The sequence below is a fragment of the Cryptotermes secundus genome, unplaced genomic scaffold, assembly GCF_002891405.2.
Source record: "Cryptotermes secundus unplaced genomic scaffold, Csec_1.0 scaffold33, whole genome shotgun sequence".
NCBI classification, from domain to species: domain Eukaryota; kingdom Metazoa; phylum Arthropoda; class Insecta; order Blattodea; family Kalotermitidae; genus Cryptotermes; species Cryptotermes secundus.
Window position 1 is genome coordinate 1436397 of NW_019727088.1, and position 15665 is coordinate 1452061.

General features: G+C 38.3%; 1 protein-coding gene across 3 annotated transcripts in view; it reads right to left on the reverse strand.

The window, feature by feature from the left end:
* Positions 1 to 4070: 4070 nt before the first annotated feature.
* LOC111864261 (putative homeodomain transcription factor) overlaps positions 4071 to 15665 on the reverse strand; it is a 41249-nt gene continuing 29654 nt past the window's right edge. For all 3 annotated transcript variants that reach the window (XM_023851369.2, XM_023851370.2, XM_023851372.2), the window contains exons 14-17: positions 12341 to 12436; positions 10571 to 10714; positions 8651 to 8746; positions 4071 to 6600 (exon numbers count right to left, since the gene is read on the reverse strand). In XM_023851369.2, the coding sequence (XP_023707137.1) occupies positions 6451 to 6600; positions 8651 to 8746; positions 10571 to 10714; positions 12341 to 12436 (486 nt within the window). In that variant the 3' untranslated portion in view covers positions 4071 to 6450. The remainder of the gene's footprint in view (positions 6601 to 8650; positions 8747 to 10570; positions 10715 to 12340; positions 12437 to 15665) is intronic.

Genomic DNA, 15665 nt, shown 5'->3' on the forward strand with positions numbered 1-15665 from the left:
AAAGAAGCTATTATTATACATACATTTCAAAAGCATTCCAAATTGGAGGCAAATTCCAGGATGGAATGTTCTGTTGATTGTAGATGAAGTTCAGTGAAAGGCATATTTCCTTATACTACTGTCCCTTTGTCATATTCGGTGGATCACAATTGGCTAGTTACAGATATTCATATCCATTTTCACGGCCGGTTTAAAATATGTATGATGGGCCTCCTGTTTTGAGCCCCATTGTTTGTTGAATTCCTTTTAATGTGTCAACAAATTTATGAGACTTGCACCTGATGACACAGCATTACAAACAGGTGGATAGTGAATACTGAATTTGAAATGGTCACGGCCTAATCAAGGTATTATCCTGGCATTTGCTTGGAAGGAGTACTGAAAACCTAGACAAATCTCATTCAGGGTAGTTGGCTACCTAGTCAAAATTTGCACTGGTTACCTCCAGAATATAAGCCTGTGTTGCCCATAATTTGTCAGCTATCTGGAGCATTGTAACTTCTCACCAAAGAGAAAAACCTCCTGCATTTGTTTACGCGGTGAACAGATTTGTCATATATTTAAGTTACAAAAAGAGGATATGGCATATAGCTATATTCAAACTGGGGATGTACGAGTATTATGACCGAGGTCTTCATGGCTTTTCCCACACCATCCAGGAAAATGAGGCGTTAGTACCTAAATTACACCACGACCACCTCTTGGACATCTTTCTGATAACCTGCAATTTGAGGTGACATATTCTGAACAACAGATAGGGCAAAAACAGTGCATGCAACAAACACCTATGGCACTTTTAGAGAAACATATACTTTATCAAGAAAACACTTCTTTTCGGTGGCTGATCTATCTTGAATATATTCAAAATGCAATGCTCATGAGATCATAAGCTCACAGTTTCATACATCCAATTTATGCTACAAGGTAATCTGGCTTTGTGAAGCCTTAAAACTGCATGTCTATCCATGTTCCCTTCTGCAGAGTAAGAGTAAAATTATCCTTGTGCTTAATTTACTAAGCATTACATTAAAATGGTGTATGGGGGGTGGGAGGAACTGATCCTCCATTCTTGACAATGGTAGCATATGGAGTTCAATGGTCAGCTATATGGCCTGGCTGCTTTACTCCCATGGAAACAGCTGCGAGTACCCACTCTACAGGAGGATGGGTGAGTCCCAGAGCCAGCCTGGTAACTATGAAGTGCAGAGTAATCTCCTACCCTTCTGGGAATGGAACTCTGATTCCTCTGTCAATCTGTTTAATTTTTATACTGTTGGAACTTTCCCAGTCTGTGTCAAACAGAAAATATGCATTGCAATTGCCTTTGACAATGTTGTGACACAAAGTGTCAACTCACACCAGAACTGCCAATTCAGTATTTCTGAATAAGGGGAGAGACAACATGGAGAATTATTGTACAACTTCTCTAGAGCTTAGATGTTCTACACTTGCACGAAATCCAAACAGTGAGTGTTTGTTTCTATGTTGTGACCCCTGCAACCAGGCTGATAGCTTGCAAACTGAACCAGGTCAGCTATGATATGAATACGTAATAGAGAATCCAGTGTGTCTTTCTTCCTTTCTTTCAGTGTTGCCAGACTGATTTCTCTAGAAGTGAAATGTGTTATAAAACATGTTAATTGATGCTGTATCATTTTCTGAGGTCTGTTTTCAGAACTAATGGTTAGATTTTAATACAAAAAAATATGTCTCTTATAAAGTTACAAGTTGTTGTAAAAGCAATAGTAGTTTACTTTATAAATTTTTAAGTCTTTTAAAGATAACAATGTCATGACTATAAACATATATCATCAAGGGGATAAAAAATAGAAAGTGCATAACCTCTCCAATAACACAAAAACAGCACTAATTTGTTGATAATAATGTACATATGTATAACCGAGGCACTTTACTCTGTCATATTGTAGCATGAAAGTCTGTTGCTAGGAAATGACAGCAATCTAAGCAGCCATACAACAGCCTTCGCTAGATAATGGCCACAACAGATTCATAACATGCATCAATGGAATAAATGGAAAGCAGTGTTCTCTACACGGTCCATGTGTCAGCTACATGATGCAGCAACAGAGGAACTGTTGGGAGATATGTTTTCTGTGTGGTCTGTGCTGAGGTGTTATAAGCAGGACAATTCTAGAGTTTGGTTAGTTGTGAGACAATCACTGGTCAGTAAGGGTGTGAACATGGAGGCTGAGGAAGCTTGGAAGGTGTTAGCAGGCAACAACTGGTGAAGATACAGCAAACTGAGAAAACTTAGTGCAAACTGCTGTGTCCGAATTAGTGACAGCATTATAGTTACTTGCAGTTAAGATCTGTAAGTGTCCAATCAATTCAATTACCAATCCAAACTCTATATAGTCACTCATACATGTGACGAAGATATTAAGTGTGAATTTAAGAATAAAATAATCTTACACATTTGTCAGTGAGTACCAGTCTCAGGGCATATTTTCAGCTTAGGTAATATAGGTCTGACTGATGTCTGAATGGGTTCAAGGTAAAACTTTCAGATTTGTGCCAGTAACTGTGTTTTGGAATGAAACTCAAGACCCTTGTGCTCAATCATCAAAACATCTGACACAATTTTGGAAAAAGTGTACTGGTATTCCTACAACTTGTTTTCAACCTAAAAATAAAGAGGATATTTGTTATTTGAATCATCCATCTACAATGACTTGCAGTTACGTTCAATCTGATGATACTGTCACCAACCTGAGAAAACAAATTATCTGTGATCCACAACTTAAAATAAGCTAAAGGATTTGGTGGGGGATTCTGGTCTTCCAGAAGATTCTGGGATCACAATTTGAAGCTAAAAACTGATTTCTGATGGAATATCATTTTATTAGTATAGAAATTGAGGGCAGTATTTATTTCCATACTTTTTTGCAGGTAGATTCACTTGTCTTTTGCAACAATAATTCTGGATTAATAGGAAGCCCAAGAGCCGCAGCTTATCAGCTTAGTGAGTGGAGTATTTTACCGATTTTTCTAAGAGAAGTTTGAAAGTGTTCTTCAGAATGGCAATAAATATGCTTCTGTTCCAATTGATCACTTAGTGCACTTCAAAGGAACAAGTGAAAATCTCAAACTTCTTCTTAAGGAAGCTACGTATATATACAGAGAATATGGGCGGATACTTGGTGAAGACTTGAAGTTATAAGTATGCTGCTCAGTCGACAACATGCCATATTTTTATGCATGAATATTACAGCAGAACACAAAGTCTGCATCGGCTGAAGAAGCAGTAGCCACCTCTGCTTTACTGCGTTCACAAGGAAGCATTCTGCGAAGGTGTTGGACACAGGTGGTGGCTGTTTCAAGTACATTTGCAGCAAATTTCCAGTTCTCATACAAGATAAAGAAAAGAAGTTCTTGTTGGGCCTCACATCAGGAATCTGACTTTCAATGACACGCCTAAAGGAACTATGAGATAAGTTTAAGTTGGTTGGTTCAAAAATGTTATTCATAACTTCTTAGGGAACAATACAGACTCAAATTTGATATTATTGTAGGCAACATGTTGATTAATTTCAAGAGTTAGGCTGTAAAATGACCCTGAAGGTTCACTTCTTACATGCACATTTGAACTATTTTCGCAATGAAATGTCTGTATTTTTAATGACGACTAAGACACAAAGGAAGTGGAGGAGATACCAGGGAAGGTGAAATGTCAACATGATATCAGATTATTACTGGTCACTGAATAAGGGAAGGGATTTCACTAAGACACAAAGGAAGTGGAGGAGATACCAGGGAAGGTGAAATGTCAACATGATATCAGATTATTACTGGTCACTGAATAAGGGAAGGGATTTCACTAAGACACAAAGGAAGTGGAGGAGATACCAGGGAAGGTGAAATGTCAACATGATAGCAGATTATTGCTGGTCACTGAAGAGATTTTCAGCATAGCACACACACACACACAAAAACGAAGAGCTTCGATTTGATCACAGGAAATTTGTCGAATTCAGATACATGTTCATGTGCACATAATATATTCATCACAACCAATCTGTTTGTTTATTTGGGTGTCTTAATAGATCATTGAATAAATCTGTTTATTGGAACATGATAAATAAGTGAGTTACATGGCAACAGAAAATAAACTTTTCATTTCTCCTAATTTGTAAAAGAAATCCTTATGTGATGGTATAAATGGATTGCATTTTTGAGATCAGTATGGCAAAGTTACAGAAAGTAATTTATTAGAATGAAAGTAACTGTTCTCATGTTTAAATTCACACAAGTGTTATTTTAATACAAGAGTCCTTGAGTGCCTGAACAGCTGTCAAGGGAATGTCTAACAATCAGTCAAAATGCAGCTTATAGAGAGGCAGAGAATTATAACTGAATCAATATGGTATTATTACATTCAGCGACAGTTAAAGTGTAATTTTATTACCTGAAAACAGACAAATATTGCAGGAAAACTTCTGGAAACATTCATGTGATTAGAAAATGCAGTTTTATTATTCATAGTAAGTCATTTTCAGATCACAACTTCATAAAAATAATGTGCATCACTGAAGGTCAAGAGAATGTCTGAAGTTCATCAGATTATTTCAGTACAGAGACCTTCGGTTTTCCTGAGCGTGCAGTTCTTCATAAAGTTAACCCATTTCCATCCCCCCACCCACTTCAAGTAGCCTGTTCCAAGAAACTGCCTTAAGAAATGTGATTATAATTTTTATTAACATTCTTCATCTGTGAGTTATTAAAAGTAGTATTACTGGTCTCTAGATGTCACCTGTAGGCTAGACTATTGCTAAATCATACAGTATCACACTATCACTCTTCCAATAAATTTGTCATCAGTATTGCATTCTACATGTAAGATGCTTCCCTTAATTTCACATTTCATGACAAAATATGGAGGTATGTGACTTATGCAATGAAATATAAGCAACATCATGATACCCTGTCAATTTATGACAGTTTCCAAGCAAGAGATCTTCTAAACACAGACTTTATACAATCCATGAATACACACAATGCATTTTACCTTTTCAATTAATACATTAAAAATGCATATTTATATGTTCACAATTAATGAAAAATCATTTTGTACAGAACCTTAAAACCATAGACTTCAATGAAATACAGTTTGAGAATCACTGGCCTATAGAAACATACCATATTTTCCTTCCACTCTATAAAACAAGTTATGGCAACCTTGGAAGTAGATCAGAGACAGAAGGAAACAGGTAATAGGGTATGAAAGATTGTATACAGGCCATAAACAGTGTACTGCAGGGGAAGATTGCTGTGCCTGGACTCTGAGCCTCAGGAGGGGGAATTTTGCTTTCAGGTTTCCCTAGCATGACTGCAAATATTATTCACTTCTCTTTCATATCTACCAATTTTTCAGTACCAATGTCTACTTAGCTTTGTTACCTCTAGCTGCAATTCCTTAATGTATGTAACAATATTAATTAAAGACCTTTGCATTGCCAAATAGTTGTGACTTTCACAAAATAAATGTAGTAAAAACAGGTTCCTGCAACATAAATTATTGGTAACAGATGTGTGAAGGCTTCTGTGATGACAGCCTAAGATACAATCAAGCAGGAGGGCCCAAACTCTTAACCTATGCCCTGGCCCCTAGAAACTTTCCTACACTACTGATTTTATGTATAAGGTATTTTGTTGAAACTGATAAAGCTTCTCCACAATGTTCTGTTATATATTATGAACCTCAGTATTCAAAAGAGCCATCCAGACTAATGTTCTGTCTAGAACAGTTTAAAGTATTCTTGCAAACAGCCAAACAGGTTTCAGACAGTATGAATCACTTTCATAATCTGCTTGCACAAAAGCACAATTACTTATATTGAAGATCATATTTCTAAGTTACCCAAAATTAAAACATCTGACCACATTTTTATGTGTGTGCATTCTGAATCATGTACAAGAAAAACATGACAGCTAATGCACATCAGAACAGTTCAAAACTCTGTATGAAAATACATGATTGATTTCTTAATAAATTTGCCTATGGGCAAATTCTGAACTAAAATTTCCCTTGAATGAATGGATGAATTAAAACTGTTGCACAGAGACCAGTAAAATATTTCTCAACTACTTTCTACAAGAGTTTCAATTTTATTAACGTATCCTATCTGAACTTGTTAGTTATGGCTCCTAGATTTGTGACTAGCTATTACACGAATCTCCTTCTAACATGTCAGAACACAATTCAAATATAATTTTGTCACACGGTGACAAGCAGTCCAGCAAAATCACTAATAACTCCATCTGTCTTCTATACACACCAAAAAAAAAAAAATGTACACAGCTTTTTCTCAAATAGTGTGTGTAAAAATATATTGTGCCTGTATAGCAAGTCAAGGATAATTACCGCATGACCCTGCATAATCTCACACTTTTCACTTTGTGCATACACACACACACACACACACTTATCATTTATTTTATCTTGATCTTGTGTAATTTAAGCTTGAAACCCAGCATTTCTGACAGAACTCCTGATAGAGCAGACAGAATCACTACCTTTGTGATAGTGTATAAGTATGGATTAGCTGACAAGCCAGAAATCTTGAATGGGCTCTCCAGTTCCTGTAACAGAGGTTACCACATACTAAACACAAATCTGGAACAGGTTACATCATAAAGTATATCAAAGTATCAAAAACCAGGCCTTAACAACTAAGTGGACCCAAGATCCAGTGTTCTAGCTACAACAGACAACTAATATATTTTGGCAGAGATCACTATTTATTCCCTTACTGTGTTGTTGAGAGCAGAATGGGTATTTAGGCATGGAAATTGCCACTGCTATTAAAAGGAGGGTGAGATGACAACACATGAGAGGATGAGAACAACTTTTAGATTGTGGTCTTCTGGATTATAATATAGTGCAATCTACTAGGTGGTTACCAATGTTTCAGAGGAACACACTGCCACCATCTTCAGGGTAGACACTTCTCTGAAATGTTGGTAACCACCTATTAAGAATACAACGATTCATAATAAAGGAGATCACAATCTTGAATTCTTACCTATGTGAAAACCCCAGATCTCAGAAAGCACAATCTTCACTACAAACTTCATGGCCTATATATAGCTGGAAACAAATAATGGCAGGCATTTGTCATGACTGTCTTGAACTACCACATACCATCCTCAATAAAATGTCAGCAGTTGGGCCACTTACTGACCAGTTTAGCCTGACTTGTCTAACAGTCATAATTTCTCAGTACGATGGGGTACCCAAAAGAAACCGAACTAATTCTTTTGTGGGCAGAGCTTTTGTAGTACAGCATTTTGCCGCTATGAGCGCATAGAGCTAACATTCCTGAGTCGATAAGCCGACTACCGTTGCTTCAGAAGGTAAGGACTAGTTTCAGCAGTTTATAGTGACAACTGTTTTGTGTGATCATGGTTTTTGCAATGGCTGATTTTCGTGAACAGCGTGCGGTGGTGAAATTCTGCTTTTTGCTCGGGAAAAGTGGAACAGAAACTCTTGAAATGTTAAAAACGGCATACAAGGACGATGCTATGGGGAAAACTCAAGTGTTTGAGTGGTTTTCCCGTTTCAAAAATGGTGAAATGTCAATTGATGACAAACCTCGTTCTGGTCGTCCTTCCACGGCCCAAACACATGAAAATGTTGAAAAAATTCGTGAAATCATCAAGGAAGATCGACGACAGACCATTGAAGAAATTGTGGAGCTGTCGGGAGTGACTTGGAGCTCAGTGGCCAGATTTGTGGCAGTTGGGTGACTGGTTTTTCCATCATGACAATGCCCCTGCTCACACAGCCCTGTCTGTACGACAATTCTTCACCAAAAATGGTATGACCCCTGTTCCTCACCCTCCATACTCACCCGACCTTGCCCCGTGCGACTTTTTTTTGTTTCCTCGAATGAAAAGAGACATGAAAGGAAAAAACGACGGAGGCGCTGTCAAGCATCTCAATAGATGAATTTAGACAATGTTTTGAAAAATGGAATAAAAGACTAGACAAGTGTATTAGTGTAAGTGGAGAGTACTGCATCATGACAACACCCCAGCTCATTCATCACACCTGACCCAGGGTTTCCTGGCCAAAAATGGCATTCCGCAGGTTCACCAGGCTCCCTACTCTCCTGATATAGCTCCTCGTGATTTCTGGCTGTTCCCAAGATTGAAGACCCCGCAAAAAGGCTGCCGTTTTGACAGCCACGAGAACATCATACATAATGCGACGGTGCAGCTGCATACTATTCCAAAAGAAGCCTTCCAGAATTGCTTTCAGGACCGCTGGGCTAAGTGTGTGCAGTCACAAGGGGCCTACTTTGAAGGGGATTAGGTGTTGTAACCACCCAGCTACAGAACTTGGTTTTCCCGGCCCAAGTTTGGATACTTTTTGGACAGAGTAGTATTTCTCTGGATTTGTCTTTGGTCTTTATTATCCCACTTTCATATGCTTAAAAACTGGAAGACACTATGTTAATGCAACATACACGTCAATTATGAAAACCACCTCAAACTTGTGATATCTGATGCCTCCAGTGTTGTCATCAAAATGAGGGACTGTCAAGTACATACTATACAAAAGCCAATTACCTTCCATGAATTCAACTGTGGAAGAAGTCCTGAACCCTTAATCTCAAAGTATGCATACCTTAAGCAGATCTGCAGCCAATTTTAGAACACTGTTTGCCACCATGAGCTCTTCCTTCTTGTTAGGTTTCTGTTCAATTTGAAGATATAAGTTGATCTGTAAAATGACGACTTTTGGTATAACATTATTAACAAAGGATCAAAAAGCGGCATATTTCCATGAATGACATGCCACTACACATGTACATGCAAATGTTTCTCATTCTTGAAATTACAAAAATCACTGAAATGAGACTGTAATGGCCTGACAAGAATCTAGGACTTGTAGTCTCTGCCTGGACTGTGCTTTAATAACGAGTGGATGTGAAACTTAGTTTCTCACTCTGATAGAAGAAATTTGAAGAACAGGATATTAGGAAGAATATTTAGAAGAAAGAAAAAGTAAGAAAAGAATGGAGAAAATTGTAAAAATATCTTGAGCTTCATCACTTGCACTCTTCACTGTTATTATTAATATTATTATTATTATTATTATTATTATTATGGAGGGGGTGGGTTTCCCCATGCACTGCCACCAGTTAATTATCTATTGTGTGTCCCGCTTTAATTATTCTACCAGTCGCCATGCCTTCCAGTACTGGTGCTCGCTATCAGCCAGCGAGGTTGGCCTTCTCTGGCAGTGGTACCCGATACTTCCCCATCTACCGGAGGAATTGGAAACTACTTGGGCGGGAAACTTTGCCTAATTTTGCTCATAGGTCTCCTAGAGACATGAGGATCTTTTATGTGACGTAAATCTACAACACGGGACACACGGCTTAAAGTCCCTCCTGGAGGACTTGTTCCCTGAATTTTTCCGCCCTTAAAAATTCCACGACCTCTGCTGGGTTTGAAACCACGTACCTTGAGTCATGAGGTGGGAACGTTACCTCTAGACTACGGAGGACACTTTGCAGTCTTCATTAAATATGAGTAGTGTCATCAGATCATGGAGGATGAGAGGGACAGGTCACGAGAGGGGGAGACAGGGAAAGCTGAAGTGAAGAGACTACTTGGGGGACATAGTCACAGAAGGGTGGATCTTAGAGAAAGAGGATGTGAAATTAAAAATTAAATTTGCATAGTGGAGGGGGTGGAGTCCAGTTGGATCCACTTGGCACAGCGGCCACTGATTGGCCTATTGTACCTGCCCTGGGTGGTTATGGTGATGGAGGATTTTTTGTGCAATGAAGATTGGCAGGGGAAACCAAAGTACTTGGAGAAAACCTACCCCAGCACCACTTTGTCCACCACAAATCCCACTTGACCAGACCCAGGTTTGAACCTGGGCTGCTGCGGTGGGAAGCCAGTGGCTAACTGCTTGAGCTATGGTGTGGCCTAAGAGGATGTGAAAGTGTGGACTGGATTCAACTGGCTAATTATAGGGTTCACTGGTGGCCTCTTCTGAACATGGTAATGAACCTTTGGTTTATATAAGATCCAAGTAATATCTTGGAAAGCTCAGCAACTATAAATTTTTCATGAAGAAGTCTGATAACAAGAGAGTTTGTATTTGAAACCTAATAACGTTCAGGTCACTAAATTTAGGACAATGAAATAGGCAAAATATAAGAGCACACACTCAGCATTCATGTTCTGCTACTACAGTGTTAGGTCAATGTCAAAGCATGTACTTTTGTGTCTTGTACACACTTTTCTTTTTTGAGAAAACTGCCAAGTTTGCTTTAGAGATTCAAGTATAAAAATTTCCGAACAATTTTACGTTCAGATTCCCAATACTGAAGTTTATTAAAATATATTTAGTAATTCTGGGGGGAAGCACGCAAAAGGAAAGACACAACTTCAAAATTATGGGTTAATTCAATGTACTTTGTGCAAAGAAGACATAAAATATCAGTTTCTTGGTGTTGCCATCTTTGTGCAACTGGGATTTAGAATATTACTTTCTAAAATATCTGATTTTCATTCCACATACTCATACCTGTTCTGTTATAAGAACTGAGAGGTTGCGATATTTGCGATTGATCTTAGTGCCCAATGTCATGAAGCGCAGTAAAAACACACCTAACACCAAACACCACACCAGGGCTTCCAAGTTATATTCTGAATGAAGCCGCACAGAGTCCTGTAAACATGAAAACCAGACTAACACTTTCCACAACTTTTAAAATTAGTAACTAAGTACTGACATATAAACACGGAAATCAGCAAGCTGCTTGGGTGTGTAAGTGTTCAATAAATTTGATCGGTTAATATTTAGTCATAAAAGCAATTTGTTTTAATATTATTTACACTTAGAAGATACACAGAGGTGTTTAAATTTTCATGGCAGTAATTATTCAGATTGTGGTTTTTTGGGTTGTGGTATCATGGTTTTCTTTTTTAGCTAGATATTAGAAACTATTTAAACTGATGCTAAAAAGGTTTCTTCTTTCAAATTGGTTTTATTCCTTGGATGAATATTTTAACTGTAAAGTAAACTAAACACCTGGGTTATACTCCCTACTAACCAAAGTTTTTTACGATCATCACATCTTAGTACTATCAGAACATTAGTTTTAACATTTTAAACATATAGCTGTCATATGATATACAGAAGTTGTTCCATCTGTGTCCTGGGTATTAAGTGTGCAGGCATCTATGGCCTGTTTGTTGTCTGGGTATTGTTTGTAAGTAATAATTGATGTAATGTCCTAATAAATATTCTGCTTTTAGATATTAGACCAATGTTTGAGATACTGTATTGTGGAGATGAATTATTGATGTATTTATATTCGTATCTTGTTAATGTGATGCGACTTGTCTGGTTTTGTCTGTGACTAATTCCACATCTACTGGTCATTACTGTACCACAAAGGATCAACGGAATGTTTAAATAAATTGAATTGAACTGAATCACCAACAAGCCTGCATGATGTCATAACTCAGCAGACCTTGCAGTATAAACTGATGGAAAACTCCAATAACAATAATGATAAGAAATTAGTTACAGTGGCCTGAATGAATCTTAGATTACTGTGAAGATGTAGATTTGGTACTGTCAACAATATGGACTTGTATTATCACATCTGCCAGATTATAAAGTGCAATTATTCCCTCAAAATTCTATTTAAAATTTTGCCTTATAATCCATAGGTATGGTAGGTCTTGCCTCTAAAATCTGGAGGCATCTTATTGTATAGAACAGTGATTCTCAACCTTTGTGAGACCGCGGCCTGGGAAGCTCTTTTTTATAAGACAAGGGCCCAGTATGGGCCATGGCCCAGCGGTTGAGAAACACTGGTCTAGAACATATGGTTATATTCGGGGAGTGTCACGTGTGAACCAGGTCTACGCCACATTAGTGGTGAATCAGCATTTAGTACAGCAACAAGCTAAGAAATGTGGAAAAAGCAGTAGAAAGTTAATTCTTTTGTCTATTTAACATGTCTATACTCTTCAGGTGTTCTATCTTGTTTGCTGATTACTATTCCAGACCAGGGTGATGTATGTTATCACTTGCTCTACAGTATTAACGAAGATATTGCCCCTTACACAATGCATTATTACAACATCATAAACATTTTAGACTTTAAATTAGGCAGGCTTCTTAATTCACAGGAAGACACTGGACAGATAATTTTTATGAGCTCAGAATTATGACATGAGTCAGGAGTGTCAGTTACATGGCCAGTGTCCTACCCATGAAGAGAGTGCTTTGCAATGCTGCCAGTTCCACATTTACATCCGTCACAGTATTGTCCATACTGACCTTGAGGCATTCCACGCTGAGAAATGACAGCAGTAATAGCGTGATCAGGAAGGCTGCAGACACAATCACATCCACTGATCGTTGCGGTCCACGCTTCTGGATTACAAAAGAATTACTTACAGTTAAACTTCTAGAATTATGTGCCACAAATATCTCATGTCTCTAACAATTAAGACAACAATAACAGGCTTATATTTATCTTTGTTTACTCTTAACGTACCAGTACATATGACTGGCCTATTATGACAATTTTAAATGTCCTGAAGAATGTTTCATATCTGACACAATTTTCCATACTAGTAGCATGTATATACCACATGTATAGGGCTTTAAACATGATGGGTGGTTTTTGTTGGGCAACAGTGAACTGTAATTATATTTTAAAAGCTGTTTTAGCTATAAGTGCAAAAAAAAAAATATAAAAAGGTCCTTGAATTTCTCACGCGCAAACTTCAAGTGGAAAGTACTACATTCCTTGAAAGACTTACAGCTGTGAATTAATGACATAAAATTTGAATTTTGAGCCTTATGGACTGGGGTTTGATGAATCTCAAAATTAGTAGTTTTCTTACTAGTTTACCTCAGATGGTTGATACTTAATATTACATTATGTGTCAGATGATGATTATGATACATTTCCAACAAACCAAGTGTGGCACCACTAAAGAAGCAAAGTGAGTGCCCTTGTACTTCAGATCACAGCTTCAAATCCTGGCTTGAATTATGCTGTTACACACTGTATGACTGCAGATTTCATCATTTGACAGCTTTGATTAGTACTTACATATTATACATTAATTTACAAAAATTGGGGTTCAGTGGTTAGTATTATTTTTTTTTTAAATTCACTTAGTGGGGGGTGGAGTCCAACTGGGTCCACTTGGCATGGCGGCCACAGGTTGGCCTATTGTAGTCTGCCTGGGTGATTATGATGATGGAGAATTTGGTGGAATGAAGATTGGAAGGGGAAACCAAAGTACTAAGAGAAAACTGGCCCCAGTGCCACTTTGTCCACCACAAATCCCACTTAACCAGACCCGAGATCAAACCTGGGCCGCTGCGGTGGGAAGCCAGCAACTAACTGCTTGAGCTACAGTGCGGCCAATTAGTATTCTTGCCCTGTGGTTCTGATTATCAGTGTCCAGGAACTTGGACATGAGTCTGCCTATACTGAATACAATTTTGTTTGCCTTTTCTTTCATAGATCTTGCAGACAAATGCTGAAACAATACTTTCAAACATGCCACTATCACTTCCTTAAACATTCTTTCATTACATCATCACTTACCCTACACAATGAAATAGCTGTAAAACCACTGGTATCTCTGATAATTCTAGTGGGTCATGATGATTGCAATAAGATGTTTACTGTGACAGTTTTTTGTTTATTTATTTGTCTTTTTTGATTCTTCAGAATATGTATCATCAAATTATAGGAGAGTTAGTAAATAAGGAATCTGAATGTACATGGAAGGAAGCAGTTGTGACCTATGTTAAGTTACTGTTATGTAGGGACTGTGGAAAACCACACAGAACCTCAGCCAGGGTAGGAGAATTTCCTGTAACAAGGTGACCACCTCAGGTTAGGTTTATGCAGCATATAATAGCAGGCACCGATGGATAGAAACACGCACACACACCACATGCCACCTTTCTAAGGTAAGAACACAACTATGTGTATCTAAGTAAAGTGTTTCTCACAGGTTATGGTGCAACTACATGTTGATGGGAAGAACATTCTGTGTGTTTCTCCTGTGCAATCTTCAACATAAATTGACAAATACACTTCCAGCTGCAATCTACAATGTTTGGAGGGAAATCAGCGCCATCTGCTAATTTTAATTTAAATTGCTAGCCCAAAATATAGGATATCCATTTAAAACTGTGCTCAAATATAAAATACTGTAACGTGTTTGGACACTGATCCCACTTCTGACACCAATGTAACGTGTTTCGTTACTGAAGACGCCATAGAGATCATTAATTGGTTTATTCAACAATCTACAAGTAACGGCTACAATTGATTATCACAATGTTGCGGGGTTTCACACTTTATAACCCTAATTGCAATAATCTGTTCACTCTGTGTNTACCATGCATGCCCCCCACCAACCCCATCCCCCATGTACGCATGCGCGCACGCACACACACACACTCTCTCTCTCTCTCTAGCTCTAGGCATCTGTGAGGCCACAATCTCTTCAAAATATTCCTTCAGCACATCCATTGTTGTCCTAGNACGAGCTCGTAGGCTTGCTCGGAACTATCTTCGGCGATGGCCAGGTTACCACTCGGTAGCTGTCACAGTAGAACTGACGTCGCCGACTGCTACAGTAGTGGGTTCGAATCCCACTTGTGACACCAGTGTAACGTGTTTGGACACTGATCCCACTTCTGACACCAGTTGTCACGTATCGGGTGTATATCGCGACAAATAAATTCACGCTGTATTTTATGTAGCGAATTTTATTTCACATTCGCACTTACAATCACCCAAATTACAGATTTACGATTACTGCTATCTGCAGTATCACAATTAGTATACTCCAAATGCCACAATACAACTGANTCAGGCTGTGAAGACCCATAGTGTTGTCAGACGTTGAGGGTCCCATATTATCTAGACAATCGGCTCAAAGATGGCAGTAAGGTTGTCAGCCTTAAGCACTGGCCATGCTTTACTTCTCAGGAAAATTATTTAATTAATTCCTGGTACTCATTTCTGTTAGAGGCTGAGTTGATCCCAGGGAAATAGTGCAGCTGGAAGGATTAGGTCAACTGAAAAAATCCAATGACCTCATCGGGACTTGAACCCATGACCTTCCGGCTTGTAGCATAACCCCTCAACCAACTATGCTACCGTGTGCCACATTCCATAGGAAAAGTGTAGGGAATGTTGTAATTCCAAATAACAAATACTTATGATGTAACCTGCAAAAAAAATCCAAAACAAGATGACAATGGTTGAGTTGTGACCATGAATGCGTCAACATTGGATTAATATTAGTAGTATATGGGACAGGCCATTTACACAACTATGTATATAAATGATTATACAGAATACTTTATTGTATCAAGTGTTCACTGTGCAGGCTTATTAGACATCCATGGAGTTGCTCTGTACGTAGTCACAGCATGCATTGTTGGAGCGGCTGGCAAACTGAAGGTCATTCAGAGATATTGGGTTTTCGGACTTTATCCATCATCCTGGTCCAGTGATTGAGGCTAGCTCTTTCTAAGGGACCCAACAGAATAGGTGTTTTTCCTTCACCTGAGGATGGAAACAGATCCAGTTTCCAAAACATAGTGTTTTTCATAGTTATTT